This window comes from Vicugna pacos, chromosome 16 (assembly GCF_048564905.1).
Source record: "Vicugna pacos chromosome 16, VicPac4, whole genome shotgun sequence".
NCBI lineage: Eukaryota > Metazoa > Chordata > Mammalia > Artiodactyla > Camelidae > Vicugna > Vicugna pacos.
The window spans coordinates 8,726,724-8,753,627 of NC_133002.1; the positions used below are offsets into that span (position 1 = coordinate 8,726,724).

Here is a 26,904-nt window from a genome sequence, read left to right on the forward strand (position 1 = left end):
GTGGAGGCCAATGCAGTCAACAGACCTATAGTCTACAGGTTTGGGAGCCATGGTGGAAACACAAAGACTTCATTCTCTCCATTTCCATTAAAGTTCCCAAAATAAGTGTCTTTGGCTCTGATGAGCCCACCCGGGGCCATGTGTCCACCTCTTAACTAACCACTGTCCAAGAGGCTGTGATACTCTCATTGACAGGTTTTCTACAGGCCATTTATCAGTAGACAAGGAGCAAAATCATTAGGCAGCCTGAAATTCACCAGCAACCCGTATGTGAGTAAGAGCAACAACAGTCAAAACACACACACACACACACACACACACACACACACACACACACACACACACACACACACCCAGGAATCTGGCAGAATGAGCAGGCTTTCAGATTTTGTTCACCTCAAGACAATAATAACAAGCACTAACTCATTACACTTAAAAAGCTTCCCTGAGGAGTCTGAAGTTACTACAAGCTACTATCTATAAAAAGCACTTAGAAGAATGTCTGGCCCAAAGTAAATACTACAGAACTGTTAACGATCATCATGGAAAAAGGATCTGGGAGGAAGAAAAAGAACACATTCTAATAGGCAGGGTGGAAGTGAAAAATAGCTTAATCTAAATACTGAAAGGAGTGTAATCTAATTTTGCAACAAACTGGTAAAGCAGGATATATTGGTTAAACTACTTTTTGCTTCTTTAATCCATAGATTGAGAATCACAAGACTGTTTTCAAATATCTTTTTGGTCATCACTCCAAGGGGATTTGCTACAGAATAAATATCCAGTACTGATTACAAGATGGTAGACCTATAGATACTGGGGTCTACCCTCCTACAAACTATACGCATAGAAACAATAGGAAATACATTGTAAATAAATTGATAACTATGCTCCAAAATTAGAAAGTGAATGGCTGGTAGAATAGAAAGAGAGAACTTGCTAAAAGATATCATGCTAGATTAGACTGAAATGGAGAACTGTAGCTAGAACATCAGCCAGAACAGAGGGAGAGAGGAATATATTCCTCTCCCTCAGGAGGAAACAAGACCCTGAGGGGTGGGCCAGCTGGAAGCCATCCACAGGGAATACGGAGTAATCACACTCTGTACTCCGACTTCCCTGGTACCTCACCAGCAACACATCCCACCCACTTCCAACTTCCAGTGAGAATAAATACAAACTGGAAGTTATTAAATGAAGCAATTTGAGAACTAGGAAATTAAAAAGTCGAACTGTTGAGATTAAAAATCAATAGCAGAAAAAAAAAATCAATAGCAGAAAGGCCACACTCTTTGACAGCTGTGACTTTGCCGTCCACGCCTTCTTAACTTCCAGAGAGAAAAATGTAGTGAAAAAGAACATGAAAAGGAATCTATGTATGTATATGCATAACTGGGACATTGTGCTGTACACCAGAAACTGACACATTGTAACTGACTATACTTCAAAAGTTAAAAAAAAAAAAACCCCGAAGAGAAAAATGGAGGAAGAGATGTTAAGTCTACCCACATCCTGTGTTCTTGACTTTTCTATCCTTGTTTTAAGAGACTATGACAGTATTCTGGGCAGGGAGGGGAGAGGGTATAGCTCAGTGGTAGAGCACGTGCTTAGCATGCACGAAGTCCTGGGTTCAATTCCCAGTACCTCCATTAAAAAATAAATACATAAACCTAATTACCCCCTCACCAAATTAAAAAAAGAGAGAGAGACTATTACAGTATTCTATACATTTGCTTTCTCAATCCTTCCTTCTCCTAAGGATGGGAAGTAGTTTGATGTTTCTTAGGCTCCAGGAATATAGAACTGGGGTGGTGGGTAGATCATAATACTGGTCTCAACTCTTCACTCTCCCTTCCTATGAAAGAATTGCCCTTCCTGTCCATTTCCATAGACTTAGTGACTCCTCTGAGAGGAGAAATATACAGCCCTGTGCTCTTGACCTAAGGCTTGGCCGTGTAGCTTGCTTTGGCCAATAGACTGGAAATGGATATGACTCCTTCCACATTTAAAGAGAAGCCTTTTGCCATGAGAACAGCATGTTGAAAATAAGGGCTGCTCCTTCAGCCTGTATCCCAAATAAAGAAGACTTATGGAGCAGAGTCCAGCAAAGCCACAGAGGACAGAAATGAACCTTTGCTGTTGCAAACCACAGAGGACTGGGGCTCATCTGTTACTGCAGCAACGAGGATCCACGTGTCGTTGGTTTAACCACCTCCAGTCATCACACAGTTACCTCTGCAGCCTGAAGATGGTGCATACAAACCTCTAATTCTTGTCCCTCTCTCCTGGGACCAGCAGCAGGATTCTGCACGGGAAAACATTGTTCCATGGCACATGGGAGTTTAATTCTTTTTCTGAATGTCTATATTTGCCTCATATGAAAAGAGGCTCCTCGGAGAATAACACCAGCGGCAGTGTTTAAAAAAAAAATCAGTAGCAGGATGGCCACAGCTAAAGAATGAATATGTGAGTTGAAGATCCAGCCAAGGGATTCTCTCAAAGTACAAAACACAGAAATGGGACTTCATAAAGTGAGGAAGAGACACTGAGGGACATGGGGGAAAAAATCCGGACGTTCCAACATCTATGTAAAAGCTAAAGAAGGAGAGACTGGAAACAAGTGAAAGAATGGCGCTATTGAAACAAAGAATGTTCTTGCAATTAATCATGAAGGATTGAATCTCTGCTCCTTTCTTTGCTCTCATTCCTCCCTCCACTAAAACAACAGGCAAGGAATTTTTTAAAAAGCATAACTACAAAGAGAATGGAGATAAGAGTAGATAACAGATCATGTCCATATTTTGGAAGCTTAAAGCAGATGGACAAGTGGTAATTAACTTGGCAGACCAGAGAAAGTTAAAGGGCAGATGACTACAGGGTACATACATGTGGGCCAGTGAGCACAGATACCCAGAAAGGCTCAGCAACTGGAGTATCAGTGATCCCCGAAGATAGCGGTGCAGGTAAAGCTGAACACAGTAGGACTGATTGAAAAATCTGCATGAGAAGCCCACAAATGGCCCCCATTAATCCTGAGTTGGGTATGGGGGTGCTGGGGATCAAGCCAACCAGAGAGAGATTTCTGGTGGCAGAAAATGGCAAAAAAAAAATGTGGAGAATATACGTAGATGGCTAATATTCAGTCTTACAACTGATCTTGTCTTTATTTAAAATTTTGAGGGATAGATGGGATTTCAAAACTGTAAAATAGATAAACAAGATTACACTGTACCGCACAGGGAAATATACACAAGATCTGATGGTAGCTCACAGAGGGAAAAATGTGACAATGAATATATATATGTTCATGTATGACTGAAATTGTTCTCTACACTGGAATTTGACACAACATTGTAAAATGATTATAAACCAACAAAAAATTTTTTAATTTTTGATATTTTTGTTTACTGTGAATTTTTGCATTAATTTTGATCTTTTCAAATATTGCATTAAAATATTATTTACCTTGATGACCAGGTTTTGGGGGGACACTTTAAATGTTGCTCCCAAGGTAAGTGCCTCACTCGCCTCACCCTATTCCCCACCCTGGCTATTGCCCTCTCAAACCTTCAGTACAAATCTGTTACATGGATCCGCTCTGGGTTAGTGATAGCTTTTAAATATGGTTCAGCACAAGATGGAGCAAAGAGATCACAGGCGGCAGGCAAGACATGAAAATTATCTAGGTTATTCTAAGTGAAGTAAGCCAGAAACAGAAAGAAAAACACCATAGGATATCACTCATTTGTGGAATCTAAAAGAAAAAGAAAAAGAAAAAAAGGACACTAATGAACTCATCTACAAAACCGAAAGAAACTCACAGACACAGTAAACAATCTTACAGTTACCAGGGAAAAGAGGGTGGGAAGGGATATATGTGGGAGTTTGAGATTTACAAATGTTAACCACTATATATAAAAATAGATTTTAAAAAATTTCTTCTATATAGCATAGGGAACTATATTCAATATCTTGTAATAACCTTTAATGAAAAAGAATATGAAAATGAATATATGTGTATGTATATATGCATGACTGGGATATTGTGCTGTACACCAGAAACTGACACATTATAACTGACTATACTTCAATAAAAAATAAAAGATTATCTAGAAATCAGTGTGAATTAAAAATTTTGAGTAATGTAGGATTATCAGAAAAAAAGAGAAAGATAAACAGAGTTTGGGATGGTTTGGGGGATGCTGGCAGGGGTCCCAGAGAAGGAGTGGAATTTCTCCTCTGATGGACCCCACAACTCATTTGTCCCTTAACCGTTGTTTCTCCAAGATGGAGTAAAAAGCCCAAAATGCTGTGGGTCTGGCCTTGCAGTTCAGTCCTGAAAAAGAGAGGCCAGGGGTTGGATGTTGGATTCCTGGGAATCCCAGCCCCTTCTCCAGAGTAGTTGGAATAATCCTCCCACTTGGTAGCATATGAAGCTCCCACGCCCATAAAAACTAACCGCCCCACCCCTCATGGCCACTCGCACTTCTGAGTGAGATGGCCCGCGCTCTGCCTATGGAGTGAAACTACTTTAAACTGAGCACCCAACCCCCACACCTCCTGGCCTTTCTCTTGCCTTCTGAAACAGCCCACACTCTGTCTATGGAGTATGTATCTCTCTAAATAAATCTAGCCTTACTCAACTGTGGCTCACTCTTGAATTCTTTCCTGTGAGAAGCCAAGGACCCACACTTGGTGACGCACATCCCAGGGGCTCATCCGAGACCTGGGACACAGCCATCCTCTTGCCTCACATTTTTTCCTGTATCAGTTCCAATAGAGACCCATCAGCAGGAAAGAACCAAAAGGGAACCCTCTGTGAGCAAAGTTCTCTGGTTAAAGGACCAGGTTCAACACCAATGTCTAAAGGTTTAAGCGGCTGAGGCTGGACATGGGCCTGACCCAGGCCCCTGGCACCAGTCATGCTTGGGGCCCTTGCCCAAGCCTGTGCGAACAGGCGTTGGGAAGCCCAAGTGTGCGTCACTGTCGTGGCCTGTGCAGTGGTCCCTGCAGCACCAGAAAATGACCCATAGTATGTGCAGGAACAATGTTCCCGCAATCGACCACTGAACAAGAACAGAAGCAAGTAACACCACTCAGAGAGGAAAGTGCTGGGCTTCGTGCAAACAGGGGCAGGTGGGACCTCAAATGACTCAATGGAAAACATGTGCTACAGCGTCGGCCCTGAAATCAGATCCTATGTTTGGTTCGAAGCTACACAGTTTATAATGCCGTGTTTGTGTGTTTAATTTGCCCTCAAGGAACAAATACAAATGTCTATAGCCCTGTGCCAAGTATGGGTTCCAAAGATTCATGCAGAGGGGACAACTGAGTTATCCTCTAACCGACTGCAGTTTGAGCCACCCTGGCACAGAGGAAAGGAAGAGGATGAAATTATCCTTGTGATTAGAACACTTAAGCAAGACTTTTTGGCTTGAAAGCCAAGGTCCATCCCTCTTTCCCACACCCCTTGGTGAGAGAAGCTTTAATCCAGTTAAGTTGTTCTGCAGAGAGAGGTCATGGGAATGTGGGTTGCAGAACAGGGCCCTGGGAGTCTGGAAGAAGAGAGAGTCTGGCTCTGGTGTGCACACCTGGGCCTCCCCACCGTGAAGGGCCTGGCAAGGCCAAGGCCCTGGTCCTTCCCGGGGCATAGGTACACAACAAAATGGTAATTGTGAAGACAAATAAGCAGCTTCATTCTCCCTGCTGAAAATAATAAACTTCTTCCTCTTTCCCCCTTTTCTTAGCACATTAGCTTTATTTTTATTTATTTTATTTTATTTTTTTTGGAGCATTAACTTTAGAAAACTTGTAGCTACAAGTTCTTCCTGTGCCTCTTTGAAATGTGTGGAAATCTTTTCAGAAGCTAAACCAGCCTCTTGCTGGTTTTTGACCCAGGAATGTCACTCCCAAGGCCCCCCGCCAAGAGCCATCTCTTTCAAATGGAAATTTCAGGAGGTAGCACCCCCATCTCCCAGTTTCAGTGGGAGGGTAGGACCTTAACTGAGGTAGGCTCCTTCCACCAAGTTGCAAAACTATCTCCTATCATAAAGATACAAGAACTTAGTCCTATGATTAAGCCTACTAGTAACCCAGAGGCTCACCAGTTACCAGGTTAAGTTAGGATGAACTGTGTGTGACAAACGGTGCGGTCAAGCCTCTTACTTTGAGGACTAGTTTACTGTTTATCTTGAGGGCATATGTGTGACAGCTGCACCTCTTGGCTGTACTGCTTTATAAAAGGACTACTTTATCTTTACAGTCTCTTAGCGGATGGCCTGTGACGCATATCACATTCTGGGAATGCTTATTCAATTATACAACTGTTTTCTTTCCTCTGCAACCTTTGTGGAGGGGTTTTAGGGGTTTTTCTGGGTTGGGCAATTTTGTTTTAAATTCTGTTCCTCAGCATAATGCATGTGCTGAAAAAAGAAAAAAAAACTGGAAGGGTCTTGAGGAGCAAGATCCCTAAATGGGAGGCTGGGGTCTGTGGAGGGACATGGAGAAACAGTATGAGGTGGGGAATGGCGGAGGAATTTCCAGAAGGAATGCTGCTGACATTCAACTGGAAATTGTTTCCAGTCTGTAAATAGAATAATGGCAGCGGATACATACAGAGGCTAGTGTCAGGCATTGTTCTAAATATTTTAAACATTAACCCCTTTAGCCTATGTAGTGGCTTGGATTATAGCTCTTAGTCATTCGTTCCCCGCCTCACCCTGCCTCTGCTGCGTGACCTCGAGGGATACTAGAATGGGCAGAAAAGTTGTCACGAAACAGCAGAGAAGCAGGCTGAAGTCTAGATGGGTTCTGGAAATAGGTGTGAAGCAAACTCTCTTTTCTAGGCCAAAGTGACCCTTGAAGGGTGTGTATGGAAAACCAGATTCAGCTACTACGTAAGATGGGGACATGAGATAGCCTAAGTATTACAGGATAAGGGGACCCCCCCGAACTGGAGGAAACTAGGGTCCAGCATGTGACAGACACCAGCCCTGAGCACAGAGGATGTAGGCAGCAGTGGGCCCAGAAGATAAGAAGAAAGCACACTGTAAGGATGAGACCCTTCCAGAAGTTTGGAGGCTAGAAGGCAGGACTGGAATCCCTCTTATGCTCCCCCACTCCCCGAGTAACCACACATCAAGTCATTTTTGAGGGTCTGGCTCAAGAAAGCAGATTTACCTTGCCCTGACCTAGCCCAGGCCAACAGACACATCCACTGGGGGCCAAAAGCTTATAATGATTTGGCCAAGAAGACCTAGATAGGGACCTGCAAGAGGCTGCACCTGGTTCCTGTGTGGGTGGCAGAGCATGAGGCCTGAACATCTTCTGATGTTTACGAAGTCCCTAACCAGCACTGGCCCCTCCATAGCTCCCTGGTTTCCTGCTCAGAGAGCCACAAAGGACCAGGAAATAGCTGGGGGGAGCAGGATAAAGACTAGAAAGAAGATGAAAGAAGTAGAACTTCATAACTAATAAAAACCTTGCATCTAATTTCTTAGAAGAAAACTGAAAAAAGCTTCAGATGGGGGAAGCAGGTACCAGGGTCAGTAAGGCCAGAATAAAAATGAACCTGATTTCTTCTGTATAGAACAGGGAACTATATTTAACATCTTGTATTAAACTACAGTGAAAAAGAATATGAACACGAATATATATAAGTATGACTGAAACATTTATGCTGTACTGCAGAAATTGACACACTGTAAACTGACTATACTTCAATTTTAAAAAATTAAACTTTTAAAAAATAAAAAATTAACCTGGAACATATGGAAGGGGAAGAGGTTGTGTTCACCTGGAAGGGAACAAAGTCCAGGGGAACTGCCCATGGATGCTGTGTCCCTAAGTTACTCCACACTGTACCCTGACACCTGGATCCTAACATTCTCTGCACCCACTGTGAACGTTGGACAAAAGGTTTTCACTGCCCTGCCTCAGCGGGGCCTCCCCCTGTATCTGGTGTGCCTGGGGTCTTAACCTAGCCATGCTGGAAAGCAGGTTGAGGTCTGGGGTGCAAGTCTTTGAACTGCTACTTTTCCGGTTCTAGGAAGCCTGGGGGACCTCAGGTCATTTACTAAAACACTGGGCTCAAATGAGGTCGAAAGCAGGAACTGAAAACCTACTGGCCATACCGGGTCTAGCAGCAGGACACTACGTGCTCCCTGGGGCCCAGCCAAGAAAAGCAGAGACTTTCCCCTCCATTGGAACACCGACCCACCTCCTCTTCCGCCTAGCTCTCCGAAAGGCCTGGGGACCCCGGGAAGTCCTCAGCCTTGCTCCCTCAACCCCGAGGCTCCCTCGGAGGTCCAGAGAAACCCAGGCAATTCCATCCTCTCGGCCTCACCGAGGCCGGTGCCCCTTTATCTCCCGCAGCTCCGCCCGGATCCGGAGGCGCGGCCCTTCCCCACAGCCGGCTCTGCCGCTCACAGGTTCGGGCTAGTCTGGGGCGGGGACTGAGAGCGCCAGCAAGTCGTGAGAAGGGCGGGGACGCGGACCCATCTTTAAAGGCCCGGGCCTGGCCCGGGCCCCAAGGCGTCTCGACACCCGCCCGCGGCCCCAAGAAGTGCGCACGTCCCGACTCCCCTCGTCTAAGCCGCCAGGGCCGCCATGGGCCGCTACTGCATCCGCGTAGCCACCGGGGCCTCGCTCTTCGCCGGGTCGCACAACCGCGTGCGGCTGTGGCTGGTCGGGGCGCACGGGGAGACGGAGCTGGAGCTGGAGCTGCGGCCGGTGCGGGGCCAGGTCAGCAGGCGGGAGCGGGGGCCCCCACCCCGGCCCGGGCTTGGGCTCGCGGTGGGAGGGCAGCCCAGAGGCGAGAGGCCGGCGAGGCGCGGGATCCAGGAGCTAAATGACAGCTGGACCGCACTGGCTGGGACTTCCAGGTGTTGGGATGCCTGCGCCTGGGCGAGAAGGGGCGAGGAGAAGGAGGGTCGGGAGCCAGAGACGGGCTGAACGCCACCCCCTTCTCCCTTCCCAGTTACCCTGGTCTTCACAGCCTCCAACTGACTCTCTAAATGACCCCAGGCCAGTGTCAATATAGCATCAGTGTCAAATGGGAAGCTCCTGGGAGAGCGCAGACGGGAATGGCTCAGTTAAAGAACGGATGGAAGTGATGGTGCTCAGGCAGCAATTCAAGACAATGCGGGCCACGCGCCGCCTTCCCTTGTCCTCCTGGTGCCACGGGGCGCCTAAAATCCACCGCGCAGGTGTCCAGAGGAGGGAACGAGGTCTTTGGAGGCATTGTCAGCGGAGGCCACCAAGGTCCCCCCTCTTCTGTCCGCACCCCGCCTCAGACCCCCAACCCTCACTCCCGGCAAAACGGCCTCTCCCAGGACCCTGCCACTAAAGTCTCCGGGTTCTGGTCCCACAGGAGGAGGAGTTTGAGCACGACGTTCCCGACGACTTGGGGCCGCTGCAGTTCGTGAAGCTGCGCAAACACCACTCCCTGGTGGACGACGCGTGGTTCTGCGACCGCATCACGGTGCAGGGCCCTGGAGCCGGCGAGGAGGCCGCCTTCCCGTGCTACAGCTGGGTGCAGGGCGACGGCGTCCTGTGCCTGCCCGAGGGCACCGGTGGGGGCAGTGGTGGGCGGTGCGGAGCCTGGGGAACTGCTGACGAAGGTGGGGGGCAGGACTGAGGAAAGTCAGGGGGGCTTGAAAAAAGTGGGTGTTCAGCAGGTTAAGTGCGAAGAAGACAGGAAATGGGGGAAAGTTATAAACTACCGAATTTATACATAGACTAAAAAAGGCTGCGAGTGGGGCTGGATAGGGACATAAGTGGTGTGTAGCTCCCACCCTCCAAGAAGGTGAGGACATAGAATGGGCGTTGAAGCAGTGATGGAAAACAGAGAAGTCCAAGTAAAAGTGAGAAGGAGATCTGGATGGGACTGGGAAGAAGTTAGGGCAGGACAGGTAAGATTAGCACATGGAATAGGGGCTGGGGAGGACCCCTGCGAGGACACAGCTAAGGGAAACAATAAATAATATGACTTGGAGAGCTGGTTTGGTTGGGAAAACATGGAAGACAACCGTCAGGGACAGGGAGCATGCTGACAGGAGGCGGGGATGGATGACAGCTAATTCAGAATTTGTTGGGGAAACAAGAGAGATGATTATGGAGGCAACTGAGGCAAGGGCAGTGATGACGGAAACGTGAAATCTATCACTTTGAGGCAGGTAAGTGTAAGTACAGATAAGAGCAGGAACAAGTTGATAATATAGACTTTGCTGGTGAGTCTTGGAACAATGAAGTCAGAAACAGAAGGCAAACACAGCTCCTCAAAGCTTTTTGAGGATGGCCAAGGTGCGGCAGGGGAGGTTCAAGACACATGAAATTAACCAAAGCAATATACTGTAGAGAAGAGGTGTAGGCACATGAGTGATTAAGATGTTATCACCTTAATTAAGGTGATTTTTCCAATCATAGATATTGATGAAATAAGATCAGGAAGGGAAAGACAGTTAAATGACAAGAAAGGGTGTCAAACATGAGACTGTTGTCTCAAGGCAAGAGATGAGGTCTGAGATTAGCACAAGCAGGAGTGCAAAGTTGGCAAAGATAAGATAAATGTGTCTGGGGAACTGATGCAGTGAGGCAAGGCCAGGGACAAAAGCAACAGAGCGTGACTGAACACATGGACTATGACTATGGAAAGGAAGATGAGGATAGGTAGCGGGGCACAGGACCACACAAACTGTGGCCAATCATCTTCATGTCTCCCCAGCCCGCCTGGCAGGAGACAATGCGCTGGACGTGTTCCAGAAACATCGAGAGAAGGAACTGAAAGAAAGACATCAGATATACTGGTGACCACCCACCTACAGGGCCCCTTGGTTGTACCCCCATTCCCTGACCCTGCCCCCATCACTGACCTGGACACCCTCCCTGAAGCCTTCTCCCTGTCTCCTAGCTGGGCCACCTGGAAGGAAGGCTTACCACTGACAATAGCTGCGGGCTGTGAGGATGATCTACCTTCAAACATGAGATTCCATGAGGAGAAGAGGCTGGACTTTGAATGGACACAAAAGGCGGGGTGAGAAGAGCCCGGAGCTCAGAGTGGAAAGAAGGCTGGGAGACCCCAAAATGGTGATAAATGGGGAGGGGCTGATGGATCAGCAAATGGGTTCATGCCACCACACCTGTCCTAGGGCCCTGGAGATGCTCCTCAAACGTGTGTACACCCTCCTGAGCTCCTGGAACCGCCTGGAGGATTTTGATCACATCTTCTGGGGCCAGAAGAGTACCCTGGCTGGTCAGTGGTCCCCCCAGGTCTCTAGAACCCCCTGATGGCCCCTTTTGATGACCCAACCATCACACTTCACAGTCCCGCATAACTACTTCCCAGATGAGAACATATTATGCTTGGTCATTTCTCAGAGGCCCCAAGATGAAAAGGCAGGGGCTGGATACGGGCTGGTCATATGCTGGATCGCTGGGGTAGGGCCTGGAGGAGGGGGATATCCCAACTGTGTACTGTCTTCCTTCTCCACTCCACCCCGACCCCACAGAGAACGTTCGCCAGCGCTGGCAGGAGGATGAATTTTTTGGCTACCAGTTCCTCAATGGCGCCAACCCCATGCTGTTGAGACGCTCCACCGCTCTGCCCCCTCGGCTAGTGCTGCCCTCGGGGATGGAGGAGCTACGGGCCCAGCTGGAGAAAGAACTCCAGGTACCCGTCCCACCTTTGCCTTGTTCTCTCCTTGGCAGTGTGGCCAGCAGTTGTGAAGAGGAGGGACCAAGGCTGAGTCAGGGTCAGGAGGTTGTGGGAATCCACTGCCTCTTGGTCCAGAGTCCAGTGCTGGAAAAACCTAGAGATAATAAGGCATGTAAGGGAAAACTATAAGGAGCACCCAGGGTGGAGGGGAACCAGGATGGATTCCCAGGGCACAGATGGGGCCAGAGATGTTAGTAGGGACGATGACTTTCCCTGGCTGATATCGGTGCTCCAGACACCAGTGTTCACAGGCAGGAAGAAAGATAAAGAATGCACCATCAGGTAGAGAGAACTGGGGAGGTTACCTGGGTTTGGAAGAGATGAGCAGGGCGGGACGTGAGTGTGTCTGTGTGCGTGTGTGCTGGACTCCATGGTGGTGGTAGGCAGGGGAACCTCTGTGGATCACTCGGCAGAGGAGGTGAGGTTTGGATAGGGAGTCAGAGAGTGCTGGCTGAACTGATGACAGTCAAATCCAGTGAGCAGATCATTGAGGAATGGGGGTAAGGGGCCTGGCCATCTTGACAAGGGGACAGCTTGCAAACCAGACTCAGCAGTCCTGGTTCTAAAACCAGATCTCCTACTACACAGCCCTCACTAGGCGGTTTCTTCACTTGTCTAAAATGAGAGGAACTGGGCCAGCTGCTCTGCTCCCGACAGGACTCTGCTACTGACACAAGATGATAGCAAGAAGCAAGCTAAATGTCTTTAGATGTCTTCCCCCTTTGCCCAGGCCCTCTAGTGGTGGACTTTGAACTCTAACGATGGATACATTCCTCCTTTCCCCAGAATGGTTCCCTGTTTGAGGCGGATTTCATCCTCCTGGATGGAATTCCAGCCAATGTGATCCAAGGAGAGAAGCAGTACCTGGCTGCCCCCCTCGTCATGCTGAAGATGGACCCCCATGGGAAACTGCTTCCCATGGTCATCCAGGTGAGGCGCCCTGAGCATCCCCCTCCCAACCCTGCTCTCTGACCACCTCAACCTCTGTTCCCAAGGACACAGCCCCCCGGTTCTGGGCTCCTGAATTCCATCCTCACGCAGTGAGACCTGTCCTCATGTCACTCTGCTTGTGGCCTAGTTTCTCCTTGACTCATCCAACTGGAAGGACTTGTTCAAGAGTCATAAAGGCCTTCTGGAGTTCTCCTCATATACCCAGTGGCTCTCAGACATTACTGTGCCTCAGAATCATCTAGAGGGCTTGTTAAAACACAGGTTGCTGGGTGTCCTCCCCACTTCCCCCACCCCACACACTTTCTGATGCAGTAGGTCAGCAGTGGGGACTGAGAATTTGCATTTCTAACAAATTCCCAAGCGATGCTGATGCTGATGCTGCTGGCTTGGGGACACACTGAGCATCATGATTTAATCTCCCAGTTACCTCTGACACTAACTACCCATCTACCCTTTCTTCTTCTGTTCTCAACAGTTAGGTAAAAAGTACGGTCAATGATTTCACACAGCCCACTTCCCCTTCCATCCTCCCACCATAATTCAACCCTCATCATGTTTCTCCCAAACCACTGGCAGGATCTCCTCGCTGGACGCCCTGCTTCTGACTCTCCCTGATTCAACCTGACCACCATGGCGCTCGCACGGTGCCACAGCTAGGGAGAGACAGGGTGGAAAGTCCTCATTCCTCCTACAAGATTATAACTTCTTTGATGGCAATCAACATACTCATCTGTTTCCCCAGGAATGCTGACCATAACGTCACACATAAAGCAAGAGTTCTATGACGGCTTCATTTCTCTTTCCCAGCTCCAGCCTCCCAGCCCCAGCTCCCCGACCCCACCACTCTTCCTGCCCTCAGATCCTCCACTTGCCTGGCTCCTGGCAAAGTCCTGGGTCCGAAATTCAGATTTCCAGCTGCATCAGCTCCAATATCATCTGCTGAACACTCATCTGCTGGCCGAGGTCATCGCTGTGGCCACCATGAGGTGCCTCCCGGGACTGCACCCTGTCTTCAAGGTACAACCTCCACCCTCCACATCCCTCTTGAGTCAGAGCCCAGAGAAAGGAAACCGCCCAGTGGCAAATGATATTGCAGCATCAAAAAAAATTTACGTCACCTTGTGAGAGAAAGAGGGGAGAAGAGAAGGAAGACAGAGTCCATATGTTGAGACTCAGATTTTAATTAGGTCGAGTCACTTAACGTTTCTTCAGAACATATTATTAATATGGCCCTCTGAAATTCTCAGAGATCTGATGATCTAGCAATGGGCCTAGCCAGATTACTAGGAAAACAAAGGCCTTGTTCCTGCCTTAGGAGATTTATTAGCCAGAAAGACAAGCGGTGTCCATTAGAACCACCCAGAGATCATCTGGAACTACTCTGAAATCACAAGAGACCACCTATAAACACTAGGGCGTTGATGGAGCAAATTCCACCCCAGCTGAGTCTGCTAAGTAGCAACAGATCAAAAGGCAAGGACAGGAGCCCAGCGGGCCGTTTAAACCTGCCCCAGAGAGAGATGGAGAAAGATACGCATTGGCAAGGTGGCGACAGGAATGAAAAGGACAAAAATCAAAGGGCTGGTGCAGGGGGGTAACAGCAGCTGCAGCATGCCTGCGTGCCAGAACGGAGACAGAAAGGTCAGAGGTCTAAGCTCCTCCTAGGAGCCCAGGGGTGGGTGTGCTGGAGTGATCTGGAAAGCCTGTGGGCTTAGGAAAGACCGAGTTCAGCATCTGTTGCCAGGCAGAGGCAGTCACATAAAGCCTGTGCTTGCTTCAAACTGTCCTCAAAATCTGGACGGCACTTTAGATACAGGGAACAAAGCAAAGGAGGGACAAAAGTGATACAAGTTGAGGAACCAGAGCAATGATCAGAAACAGTGAAACCAAGAGAAGCAGCCAGTTGAGAAGTAAAGATGAGGTGCTCCATTTTGGGTGCATGGAGTCGGAAATGTTGGCAAGAGATGCCAGTGAGCACCTGGTCAGGAGAACGACGAAACTGTGTTTCAGTGGGGTTTCTGCCCAACCCTCCAAGCCTGGCCAGTAGTAGCTGTGGCCTCCTGGAGTCCTGGGTGACACAGAAAAGATGGAGACCAGTGGAACTGACAGAATCTGGGATTTCACTGATCTCTAGGGGGCCATGCACCACCCTCTTCCGCTCATCTTGACCAGGCTCAGCCTCTATTCACACTTAAATTCCCCCTTCAGTCCCCTCCAAGCCCCATCTCCACTGCCATGGCAACAGCACGGCAAACAGCTGAGCTGTTACCGGTACACGGGGGAGAGCCCAGCCGGCACGTGTCCTGGAGGTGGTGTGTGCAGGCTCGGGACTCAGACTGCCCAGCTCTGAATCCTGAATCCTGACCTCTGTACTTACCAGATGTGAGCTCAGTGTCCTGCCCTCTAAGTGGGGACAACAGGAGCTCCACTGTGGCTCAAGGATAAAATGACACAACAGCGTGACAGAGGCTAAAAGCTGTGAAAACATCCGTTCTTGCAGCGATTGTTACTGTTATTCGGAGTTGTCTGTCCTCAGGTGTCTTCTCTCCTCATGCGGACTTCGGGCTTTCTATGACACTCAGCGCCCCTCATGAACTTTCTGAGAAGTTTCAGTTCACTGTGACCTGCTCTGACCTCCTGGCACCAGAGGTATTGCTGGCTCATCCCGTGTCTAGCAGCAACTCATATAGATACCAACACTGCATGAAACCTGCACTCCAGAGGGAAACAATAACAAGGACCCTTCCTCCAGGACTTCTGTGTGCACCAAACACTCCTCACACATCACCCACATAAACACCACAGCCTCCCGAGACAAAAGACCCTATCATCACCTGCTGCTGACAGATGAGGTGCTAGACAGGAGAAGAGTCAGAGCCAGGACCCTGAACGAGCATTAGAGTGAGGGCTGAACTGCAGGTGGAACCCAGGCCAGTCTGCTCCAGAGCCTGACTCAGAGGGGAGTAAAGAGAATGAAAGTGACCGCAGAAGCAGGAGACCGGCCTGTCAAGGGAGGAGAGGAGAGAAGGCCACTGTGCTCTGCAAGGAAGGACCCAAGCACGATCCACCATTAACCACCCCCATAATCTCCTCCATCCCAGTTTCTGATGCCACACATCCGCTACACTATGGAAATCAACACCCGGGCACGGACCCAACTCATCTCAGATGGAGGTGTATTTGATAAGGTAAGGAGATGATGGGGCAGGGGGTTGCCAACCATCCAACTGTCTGCGATCTCCTGCCACTTTCAAGATCCCCAACCCACCAGTGTGAAAGTCCTGACCCTTTATATCCAGAGCTTTAAATGTGAAAATCCCACACTTGAACCCCTTAAATACTGTGCTCTGGCTTCTTCCTCAAGGTCTCACATCTCTCTTGTCCCAGGTAGTGAGCACCGGTGGTGGGGGCCACGTGCACTTGCTCCGCCGGGCCATGGCTCAGCTGACCTACTGCTCCCTCTGTCCTCCTGACGATCTGGCTGAACGCGGGCTGCTGGGAACCCCAGGTGCTCACTACGCCCACGATGCTTTACGGCTCTGGGACATCACTGCCCGGTGGGTGAGAGTGGGAGCCAAGAAATGGAGGGGTTGGGGGAGAGGGTGAGTGGGGCTCTGGCCTGACATCAGCATGGGGCAATAGGAGTCTAAATACAAGAGGGTCCAGACAGGAGGAGCAGAGACTCCATCCTGGGGGGAGATGAGGACGAGTGAGGAGTCAGTGGGTAAGGTCCGAGAAGGAGGAGATGGGGGACAGAAAGCCTCGGTCAGGAAACTGTGGACTGGGAGGCTGAGGGATCTGGACAAAACAGGGTTTTGTTTTGTTTTTTGCCAGGAAGAATGGCTATCACCCACGCACAGGGAATTCCTAAAACGGATGACCCACATTTCCTTTCTTTCTCACCTAGTTTGTAGAAAGAGCTGGAATGACCCAGAAGGCAGGTCTTGAACAATCTACGCTCAGACACCGAGAGTCAGCTGGGCAGAGGCCACGGCAAAGTGGAGAGGTCAGAGCCTTCTCTCCACCAGCTCACCTCCCGCTCCCCTGGGCAGGTACGTGGAGCGGATCATCCAGCTCTTCTACCACGGGGATGATGTCGTGAGAGGGGACCCTGAGCTGCAGGCCTGGTGTCAGGAGATCACTGAGGTGGGGCTGTGCCGGGCCCAGGACCGAGGTGAGACCCCTCCCCAGAGACAGGGGCTCCTCGGACCCTCTGCCCAGAGCTCCTTCTCAGCCTTGTCCGTCTGGGTTCAGGACGGCAACCCTTCACCGCACCCCCGTCTCCCTCCACACGTGAAGCACCTGAATCCCATTCCCACCTCCGGAGACTCACTACAGTTACAGACACCCAAGGGCCGCCCTTCTCGGAGACCCTGGTCATCAACCCTCACTTCCACCCCTACCCCCAGCCTGTCACAGTGTGGAGCCCAACAGGGCCAGAACCCCGGCCAGGCAGGGATCTGCCCGGGTCCTGCCAGAGCTCACATTCTCGCCTCACGGTTGTCGGTTTCCTAGCCAAGGATATAAATGGGGAGCTTATTCCCATCAAAGCCCATGATGGCCTTCCCTGGCTCCTCCCACTTCTGCTCCTGTTCATCACACAGACGGTCCAGGCACCCTGCACACTCACCACAGCACAAGGTCATTTCTAGGTGCAAACTCAGTGCTCTGTGTGCTTTGGCTCAACCCTGAACTCAGTGTCCTACCCCTTGGGACTCTCATTTCTTTGGCCAATCCAGCCACCATCTGCCCCCTGCTTCTAAACTCTGAGGAAGAAACAGCCTTTCTTGAGCTCTTCTGAGGTCTGTCCTCCTCTCTCTAACTCACGTGGGCCAGCCTGTCCCTGCTGTACATCGTCCTTTGGTCCCTGCCCCTCACACTTCACACCAACATCTCTGCCTCTGTGGGACAACTACAGACATTTACTGGGGAGCCACTGTGGCCAGCCTCTGGGGGTGTGGTGAGTGCTAACCAACACCTGCCCTCTGGAGGGGTGTCTCCCTGCGGAGTCAGTGGCTGCAAACTGTCCCCCACCCTCCCAGGACCAGACTTTCTCCAGTACATCTCAGTGCTGTCCCTTAGCTCCACATGCTCTCGGAAGACCCTGCCTCCTCTCCCCAGCCATCTTTTCCCCAACCAGTATCTACATTTGGAAGATGAAAATAAACATCTGCCTGTTAACTTTAACCTCAACTAACTGCCTCTCATCCCCTCCTCCTCTACTCTCCTGCAGTTCTTATAGCTCACCTTTGCCTCATTTTTCCCAGTAGACTTTTTAGAGAAAATATTGTAAAATTTTAAAAGCCAAAAAAGGGGGGGGGGGGAGGAATATAGCTCAGTGGTAGAGCTCACGTTTAGTAAGGTTCAATCCCCACTACCTCCATCAAAAAATAATAAATTTTTTAAAATAAAAAAGCCTGAGATTAGCAGTCAGGCACCCCAGTTCAAGGTCAGCCACTGCCTTTCCCCAACTACGTGATCCTGATTTTTGGTCTTTGATTTTTTTTTTAAATGAATAACAGGGGAGTGATTATACTTGTTCCACTTGACTGACAGGATTATTGGGTCTCTGAGCCCCGACCTCCACTGTCAACTGAGTAGCCTGACGTATTCTTCGTGGAAAGCCTCTCTTGGCTGTGACACTATAAATCCACGACTTCTCTTATCCCTCAAGTTATAACTCAAACATTCATAATTCCCTGTCCGGAAATAGGAGGCGCCATCCCAAGTTTCTCAGCCACTTTTTGACGCAGAGGATTTTTGATCAGTCAGAACTTTTCAGTCCCCACTCTTCCATGATAACAATAATTATTAATTATTGAGCTCTTGCTCCATGCCAGGTGACTATCTCATGCATAAGGTAGGGGGCGCTCCACATTCCACAGCTGAAGAAGTTGAGGCTTAGGGAGGTTCAGTAATTGGCCCGAGGTAACCCAACTATTTGACTTGAGCCTGAACTGAAACTCAGTCTGATGCAAATCTATTGGAAGAAAGGACCAAAGAAGCAAGCACCCACCAATTCCAAAATGCAGGCATCCCAGACATTGGTCTCGTTTTCTCTCCTCTCAGGCTATAAACTCTAAATCCTGTTCCCTTCCCACCCAGGTTTCCCTGTGTCCTTCCAGTCCCAGAATCAACTCTGCCATTTCCTTACCATGTGTGTCTTCACATGCACTGCTCAGCATGGGGCCATCAACAAGGGCCAGGTATGGACAGCTAAAAGCCCAGGCCCCTGAAGACAGGTGTCTGGACCTTGGGATGCCCAAGGGAGAGATGGGGGTTCAGACCCCAAGTACCAGGGTCCTAGGGCTGCAGTTTCTTCCCCCAGCTGGAATGGTATGCCTGGGTCCCTAATGCCCCATGCACAATGCGGATGCCCCCACCCACCACCAAGGAAGACGTGACAATGGCCACAGTGATGGGCTCACTACCTGATGTCCAAAAGGCCTGTCTTCAAATGGCCATCACATGGCATCTGGGTCGCCGCCAGCCAGACATGGTAAGAGAGGACTCTGGGGAAAGGGAAATGACAGTTGGAAGGGAAACATCAGAGCGAAGGGCTGGACTCTAGGTGCGGCTGCCTTCAAACTGGAAACCGACTGATCTTTTGTTCCTTCTTAGGTGCCTTTGGGGCATCACAAAGAAAAATATTTCTCAGAAGCCAAGGCCAAGGCTGCACTAAACCAATTCCAAACAGATTTGGCAAACCTGGAAAGGGAGATTGCAGCCCGGAATGAGCAACTTGACCTGCCCTATGAATACCTGAAGCCCAGCCTCACGGAGAACAGCATCACTATCTGAGCTCTAAGGCGCCCCCACCAGGAAGACCACAGATCAGCTCTAGGGCTGAGTTTCATCTTGAGTTTCATGGTTTCCTAATCTCTGCTGCTGAGGCTCTCTTTCCTCCCCCAGTTAAATCGCCTACATCTGTACCCCACGAGCCCAAGGGGCAGCAAAACTTTTCTGTAAAGAGCCAGATAATCTTTTAGGCTCTGTAGGCCACCCAGTCTCTGTCGAGACTCCTGTTGTAGCACAGAAGCAGCCACCGGCCGTACGTAAATGGATGTGATTGTGTTCCAATAAAACTTTATTTATGGACAGCAAAATACGAACTTCCCATGTCACAAAATATCCTTCTTCTTTTGGTTTACTCAACCATTAAAAAGCAAGCAAACAAACAAACCTGTGCTTTCTTAGAGGGACATGCACAGGTTGCCGGCTGGACTTGGCCCTCAGGGGCAGTACCTGCACAAAAGTGCCCCGCAGTAGCCTGAGGCACTGACCTTTCTTGCAAACCATCCAGAGAATGCTGGAAGGGTTTCTGGGAGATTTCTGGAAGAAATTGACTCTCTCAACTAATTCTCCTTTCCTGGGAGCTTAACTTCATGCTTGGTGGCCAACTTAAAAATTCCTGACACTTCTTTGGCAACTTTTTCTCCACCCCGATTTCTCCTATTCACACACCTCCCCCAAAAGTCCTTGAATGAGAATAGTGCTCCTAAAGCAGAATAAAAACCTTCACCCCAAAATGGCTTCCTTCTCCAGACAGTCTCAAACAAGAGACATGAAATTCATGTCTCAAGATCACTTTACTTCTCTTTCGGGCCCTGGGGTCTCCACGTGTTCCCTAGGTTCCAAGTTCTCTTTCACAACACCTTTAAGAACGATGTCACAAAATAAATGGAAAAATACCACAAAGTTATGCGAACCACTGACAGCGTTTCTTTGATTCTGGGGTTTTAGGATCAAAACGACCCCTCTCAATTATTTTGTGATCACTGTCCTCACTAGAATGGGTACAACAAACTCAGTGCAAAATTGTGTTCTTTAAACACCCCTATTTCCCTGAATAATTATTACAAATCTTTCACCAGGAAAGTATACAAACTTTTTCTTTGGAGAGTGTGATCTATTCATATGTTTTAAATCTTGTACTCCGTCCGCCTCGTTCAAAGTTTCCTTAGTTTACAACAGGGAAGCAAAGTGACATTTTTGTGTGTTCATCCCCTTCTCCAGCACATTTGGCAGGACCACTCACCTGAACAACTTGCTCATTGAGTCTGCTTTTCCTGGACTTCTCCTAACGCCCAGATTTTTCCTGATTTGGCATCCAAAACCCTTCAGTATTCCATGTTTGGTAACAAAATATTACATACTTCCAATGCCAAGAAGCCTCAGCAATTTAAAGCGTCCTAGCCACAGCAGCACGCCTGGGCGCGGGAAGGGGCTGCTACCTCCTTTTACAATGTCAGAATGTCTATTTTAAAACGTAAGGATGAGTAGAGAAAAGATGGAGGCGTTCTCTCTCGGTGTAAATGTCTATGTCTCACTTACCATTTCCCCATCACAGGATACCACCCGAGACTAAGGTACCGGAGACAAAAATCAGGTAGCTTCAATCTTCTGCTCCTAAGAGCGCATCGCCAAGGTTACCAGGAGCTCCGCAACAGATAAGCCCTTTTCCCGAGGCCGAGCTACTGCTTCTTCCTCGTCACGTGACTTGCCATACTCCGTCCCGCGATATAATGGAGCCTCCTATTCAAACCTGAAGAGGGAGGAACCAAGAAATCGGAGGCCCTTCCTCCTGCAATACTCGCACCCGAGCTACATATGGGTTAATAAGGATTCCGAAGGACCTGATAAGATTTCGGACACGCTGCCTTTTCCCGCCGAAGTCCCGAGAGGACCCGGCGCCACCCACCGCTCTCTGCTTGGCGCGCCCCACAGCACGACGGTTGGGTCCAGAAGCCACGCCCCCTCGGCCGCCCTACCAGTTCTCCGTCCTCCAAGCGAGCCCCCTAGTCCAGCCCGCTTCCCCACAGCTGGTCGGGGCTTCCACTCACCGCCTACCTACCCGGCCTACATCAAGGCGATCCCCGACTCCCTTCTTCATGGCGTCGCTTCTGTGCTGTGGGCCCAAGCTGGCCGCCTGCGGCATCGTCCTCAGCGCCTGGGGAGTGATCATGTTGGTGAGGGGACTGCCCGGCGAGAACAGGAGAGGAAAGGGCCTGAGGGCCCCGGTGTTGGAGGGCTGGAAGGCTGGGGGACTCCAGGCCTCGGAGAGCAGCAGGCAGGCTGGAGGGGATAGTTGATTAGCCTCTGGAGAAGGAGACAGAACTGAACTGAGAAATGGGGAGTTGGAGAGTGGAGGGGGAAAAACTGAAGATTGGTATGGGAGCTGGGCTGGTAAATTTGGAGAACCCTCAAGGTAAGAGGAAGAAGAGCTGGGTTCTTGAGAGATCCTTGCACTGAATGGAGGCAGTGGGGAAAGGGAGTGCTTGTTCCCGAAGTGGGTGTTTCCCCAGGACTCTACCCGCCCCAAACCAGGAAGAAATAATATGAAGAAGTACCGATTCCTCCTAACCCCTCCCCTCTGTCCCGTGATAATCACGCCTCTGGAGGGAGCATAATCTGGGTTCCTCGGTTGCTCACTATTCTTGCCCTTGCCCCAGCCAAGTCTCTGTGTCACCACTCACGCCCTATTCTGGGTGACAGGAGTCCAAATCCAGCAACAGCCATCCCTAATCCAGCTCATTCTGGCAATCCCAAACACAGATGTTGTGGCAACATTCGAAGTGGGAGGAGTTTAGGCAGTGACCAGGTCAGGTGCCTGAGTTCAACAACCTGCGCTTTCCCTTTTTTCAGATAATGCTCGGAATCTTTTTCAATATCCACTCCGCTGCGCTTTTTGAGGATGTTCCCTTCACGGAGAAAGATTTTGAGTAAGTAGAGAGGCCAGGTGAGGTGGTCAGAATGACGGGCGGGGAACCGCAGGAGGCTGGATGCTTGGGGCCCGGAGGATAGGGAGCTGGGTGCGAAGAGCTGCTCTCTTAGCACAGTTACGAGCGGTCTTGGGAGTCAGATCTCAGGCCATCCTAAACCCACCACTTTTGATGTGGCCTCTTTGGGTATTACATTTGACTTCTCTGTGCCTCCGTCCACCTCTGCAAAGTGGATGCTGTAAAAGAACTCAGTTATGGAGAAGATTGAATAAGACAATACACGCAAAAGCGTTTAGAATGGTACCCAGCACATAATCAGTGTTCGGTAACTATCGGCCGCTATTAATGTTTCTGACATTTCTCTGCCTAATCCTCACCCCTAGGAATGGCCCCCAGAACATATACAACCGTTACGAGCAAGTCGGTTACAACTGTTTCATCGCCGCGGGCATTTACTTCCTTCTCGGAGGCTTCTTTTTCTGCCAGCTTCGGCTCAATCAGCGCAAGGAATACATGGTGCGCTAGAGCACCGTCGCGTTTCCCCTCTCCTGCCCCCACCTCTATTTAAAGACTCTCCCCACCTGGTCGTCGTTCCCCCCCCCCCCCCCGCCATCCATTCTGGCGCCTTCTGAGGATTGGATTTCCCTGGCGGAAGACTGAATCCCTTGTTCGCCAACCTCCGGCACCCGTCCTCAATGGAGAGAAGTTGTGGCCGTTCCCTGTCCCTCTGGCCCCCTCGCCTTGTCCTTTTCCACAATAAAGAGAAACTGCTCTCTTAAGCCTTGTGTGTGTGCTTGGCTTGGGGGCGGGGGCGGCACCTGGGCTGGAGCTCGGCCTCCAAGCAGGGAGTCCCGACCCCTGACGGAAGCGAAGTAAAGCCGGGCCGGAAGTGAGGCGGTATCTTCCACTCTCCTCTCCGCGCCCGGAGGCGGCCTAAGTAGCTGCGGCTGGTGAGGCGGCGGGAGATCGAGCTGGAGCCAATCAGCTGCGGAAAGAGGCGGGACTTCCTGCGCGGGGGCCGGAGCCGTTCGGTCGCCGGGCTTTCCGTGGTCCCGGCTTGGCTTCGTGGTAGCGGCGAAAGCTGCGTCTCCGTGAGGAGGAGCGCGGAGCCATGACGTCAGCGTCCACAAAGGTTCGACCTCCCTCGCGGACAGCGCTCCCTGGTGGCCACGGGAGGGCGGGCCCCCCAGTTGGCTCCCGGATTTTCCGTCCCGGACGGGGGTGGGCGGGAGTCCAGCCTGGGGTGGGGTTAGGGGCTCCGGGCGGGATGGCGCGGGGATGTGCGCCTGCCCCCCGTAATGCTGCCCCGCCCCCAGGTCGGAGAGATCTTCTCCGCCGCGGGCGCCGCCTTCACGAAGCTCGGCGAGCTGACCATGCAGCTGCATCCCGTAGCCGACTCTTCCCCCGCGGGGTACGTGAGCCCGGGCTGGGACGTGGACGCTGAGAGCGGACGCTTGGACTCGATCACAGACACCGACACTCTCTAGGGCAGGGACAGATGTTAGTTTCCCTTTGTGCCTGGCCCAGCACAGAATAGGTGTTAATAAATGATTGTTGAATGAATGAATGAATGACAGATAAACCACAGACTGAGGCTCATAAGCCGGACTCATTCATTGCACAGCTCTACCCTGCTGCAAACTGGCACATTATAGACCACCATCACTACCCACCTATCCCAAATCACGTGGAATTGCGTCAGACTGCTGCAGATTGTGTTTAGGGTTTCTGTAAGACCCCTACTTGTTGAATTAGTTTTAGTGGGTTGTTTACAGCAGCTGTTTCGCGTTGATGGGAGGCAGGTTTTCTTCTAAGGTGGCGGTTGTTGCAATGTCATGTGGTTGGGGGGTCCTCAGAGTTCCCACAGGGCCTTAAGTTTTTTTTTTAAAAAGGAGGATCTCTTTATGGGCCCATGGAAGAGGCTCTAGACATTGCGGGGAGGAGGCTGGTTGCTGTGGAATGCATTGCCTGTGGGCTGGCTCCACACCCCTCCTCCTCCCACTTTCGCTATTCCCCTCTCCCCTTCTGACAGTGCCAAGTGGACGGAGACGGAGATAGAGATGCTGAGGGCTGCTGTGAAGCGATTTGGGGACGATCTTAATCACATCAGCTGTGTCATCAAGGAACGGACAGTGTGAGGGAGGGCTGGCTGGCAGAGAAAGGGCGGGTGGGCAGCTTTTTTCCTCCACACCCATTGTTCCATCTTCCTCCGAACTCCCTTCCAGCTCAGCATCTTTCCTACTTTGTTGCTAGTTCTATTAGCATCCCCTTGAGGACTGAAAGAATAAAAGAATTGTCACAATTGGTCAAAAGTTACTAACATGCTATGGTGAATGGGAACTTACAAGAATTTGATTTTAGTTTGCCGGAGATACCCAATCCTTGAATTTGGTCATCAGAGTTCCCTGATTATTTATACAGAGCTTTTGAGACTCTACTGTGGTGTTTCCTGGGATAGTGCGATTCTGAACTAGTTGATCAGGATCTCCCAATAGGTGGTCTATCTGTGGGTCGCACAGGCTTCCCTGGTAGCCTTCCATATCCATACCCCTCTCCCAGAAGAGAACTGGGAGATGGGCCTGTCCTGCTACTCAGTTAAGGGACTCCACTCCTCAGACTCCATTTGCCCTAAGTGATTGCAAAGCTTCAGGAAAAAGAGTCCTATCAAAAAGTTGGGGGCCCCCCGGGTTCCTTTGAAGGGGTTCCCCAGGATTCCTTCCGAGTGGCCCACTGCCCTGCCCTCCCCTCCCATCTGCCCTCAGTCTCTCTGATGACACCCTTCCTCACATGCTCTCTCTTTTCTTTAGGGCTCAAATAAAGGCCACTGTGAAACGAAAGGTGTATGAAGACTCCGGCATCCCCCTTCCAGCTGATTCACCCAAGAAAGGGCCCAAGAAGGTGGCATCTGGTGTCTTGTCGCCTCCTCCATCTGCCCCTCCACCAAGCAGCTCCAGTGCCTCTGAGGCCGGGGGTCCCCCCATAAAGAAACAGAAGGCTGGTGAGCGCTGTGGAGTTGCTGCCTAGTGGTTCAAGATCCCACCCGAGGTTCAGTGGGAGAATTGGGCTTGAGTCAAAGGACAGATGTTTTTTCATCTCCCAGTGAATGGCTGAGGGGAGGGAGGGAGGGAGAGCTTGAAGCTTTGGGAAGTGGGGGTGGGTAACCATCAGGGAACCTAGAACTTAGCTTATGCCCCCCTTCCAGATGTGACAGTCAGTGCTCTGAACGACTCGGACGCCAACAGTGACCTGGTGGATATTGAAGGGCTAGGAGAAACTCCTCCAGCCAAGAAACTCAACTTCGACCAGGGTAGGAGTCTTGCTCCTCCCACAGCTGTTGAAGGGGTGGGGAAGGACGTGCTGACTGGGCTGGGAGGGGAGGGGCTCAGCAGAAGTCTCCTCCCAGGTCCCTGGTGTTCTCGCCTGTGCATGCAGGGGATCAGGTCTGTAAGGAGCTAGGTGCCCCAGGGAGGTGGGAGTTGTATCAGAAGCGTACTTGGGGCTTGCTCCATCTCGGCCCGTTTTACTTCCTGTTCCAGACAGCCTGACCCTGGATTCTGGCCTTCTCTTGACCTCCACTGATCCTCCTCTGCTCTCTTGCTGAGCCTTTCACCTCTGACCCCTCCCACTGTTCACCCTGGACCTGTGGATCGCCTGGGACTATGAGCAGGGCCTGCATGAGTGAGGGGTGAAAACCTGCGGGAATCGCCCATCTTGCTGTTCCTGTATGAGCATCTGCCCCAACCCCTTTGACTCCCCCCCCCTTCCGATGGACATTTTTATATAGAAGACAATAAAGATCTCCCTCTTAGCTTGGTGTCTTCAGCCTGATATTGATGGAGGACAGGGGACACTCCCCTCTGTCCTTAGCCCCCTGGGGCTCAGCCCCTCCTCGGCAGCTCTCACCACCCTGCCTGGAGCAGCACAGCCAATATTGGCAGACTCTCTTCCCAGTGCCAATATTTCTGTGCTGCTAGAGCCAGGGGAGCTGGGTGTGGGCAACAAAGACTCCACTTTGCTCTTTGGAGGCAGAACTTACTCCCGGGTCTCTGGCAGTCAGGATTCCTGAGACTACCCTGGGGATTTCAGAGGGGCAGCTGCCAGGGCGTTCACACCTCCCACCCCCTGCCCCCCTTCACCTCATGAGAAGGCCCCAGATGTTTTTTGTGTCGCTTCTCCAGGGTGGCCTCCCGGGCCAAGCCTCGGCGGTGCCTCCCCCACCCTCGCTCTAACACCACAGTGTGGTTTGGACGTGGCCACAGTGCCGTACAAACCACAGTGTGCTGCTGGGGCGGGAGCAGGATTGGGGTGGGTTGAGGGGAAGGGAGCACAGGACAGTGCTGTGAAGATCCCCCGCCACCAAGAGCAGGGAGTTAGAGAAGGCTGAAAAGGCAAGCATGGCCCCAAGAAGGGTTGGGGAAAACAAGAAACCAGAGCTGGGAGCTGAGCAGGCAACTGGAGGGAGAGGGGCCTCGGGTGAGCTCGCAGTGTCATAAGACTGGAGCCATCTTCCCTGTAGGA

At 50.7% G+C, this 26,904-nt stretch overlaps 3 protein-coding genes and 1 long non-coding RNA gene across 7 annotated transcripts; 3 read left to right on the forward strand and 1 right to left on the reverse strand.

Moving 5' to 3' along the window:
* Positions 1–8,573: 8,573 nt before the first annotated feature.
* On the forward strand, positions 8,574–19,770 carry LOC102533742 (polyunsaturated fatty acid lipoxygenase ALOX12). 2 transcript variants are annotated; one of them, XM_006219592.4, is made up of 14 exons: positions 8,574–8,742; positions 9,371–9,572; positions 10,724–10,805; positions 10,910–11,032; positions 11,148–11,251; positions 11,508–11,668; positions 12,500–12,643; positions 13,472–13,681; positions 15,766–15,852; positions 16,052–16,221; positions 16,717–16,838; positions 18,770–18,870; positions 18,993–19,163; positions 19,286–19,770. In XM_006219592.4, exons 1-14 carry the CDS (start codon positions 8,608–8,610, stop codon positions 19,463–19,465), a joined length of 1,992 nt encoding a protein of 663 aa, XP_006219654.2. In that variant the 5' UTR covers positions 8,574–8,607; the 3' UTR covers positions 19,466–19,770. The 2 variants fall into 2 exon arrangements, with proteins under 2 accessions (XP_006219654.2, XP_072796570.1); XM_072940469.1 differs by having other exon boundaries at positions 8,608–8,742; positions 9,371–9,620.
* LOC107035208 (uncharacterized) lies at positions 9,707–21,355 on the reverse strand. Its single transcript, XR_012060248.1, has 5 exons — positions 20,999–21,355; positions 19,096–19,176; positions 13,537–13,782; positions 11,682–11,807; positions 9,707–10,779 (listed from the first exon to the last, which is right to left on the reverse strand). It is a non-coding gene; the product is annotated as an uncharacterized lncRNA (long non-coding RNA).
* A 53-nt stretch (positions 21,356–21,408) lies between these two features.
* On the forward strand, positions 21,409–23,165 carry LOC102533998 (ribonuclease kappa). Its single transcript, XM_006219593.4, has 3 exons — positions 21,409–21,633; positions 22,310–22,386; positions 22,770–23,165. Exons 1-3 carry the CDS (start codon positions 21,556–21,558, stop codon positions 22,909–22,911), a joined length of 297 nt encoding a protein of 98 aa, XP_006219655.2. The 5' UTR covers positions 21,409–21,555; the 3' UTR covers positions 22,912–23,165.
* Positions 23,166–23,301: 136 nt separating this feature from the next.
* Positions 23,302–26,194, forward strand: LOC140685306 (BPTF-associated chromatin complex component 1). 3 transcript variants are annotated; one of them, XM_072940470.1, is made up of 6 exons: positions 23,312–23,518; positions 23,703–23,797; positions 24,419–24,520; positions 25,194–25,384; positions 25,589–25,693; positions 25,923–26,194. In XM_072940470.1, the coding sequence occupies exons 1-6, from the start codon at positions 23,498–23,500 to the stop codon at positions 25,985–25,987; spliced, it is 579 nt and encodes a 192-aa protein (XP_072796571.1). In that variant the 5' UTR covers positions 23,312–23,497; the 3' UTR covers positions 25,988–26,194. The 3 variants fall into 3 exon arrangements, with proteins under 3 accessions (XP_072796573.1, XP_072796571.1, XP_072796572.1); XM_072940471.1 differs by having other exon boundaries at positions 23,316–23,518; positions 25,927–26,194; XM_072940472.1 differs by lacking the exon at positions 24,419–24,520 and having other exon boundaries at positions 23,302–23,518.
* The last annotated feature ends 710 nt before the right edge of the window (positions 26,195–26,904 follow it).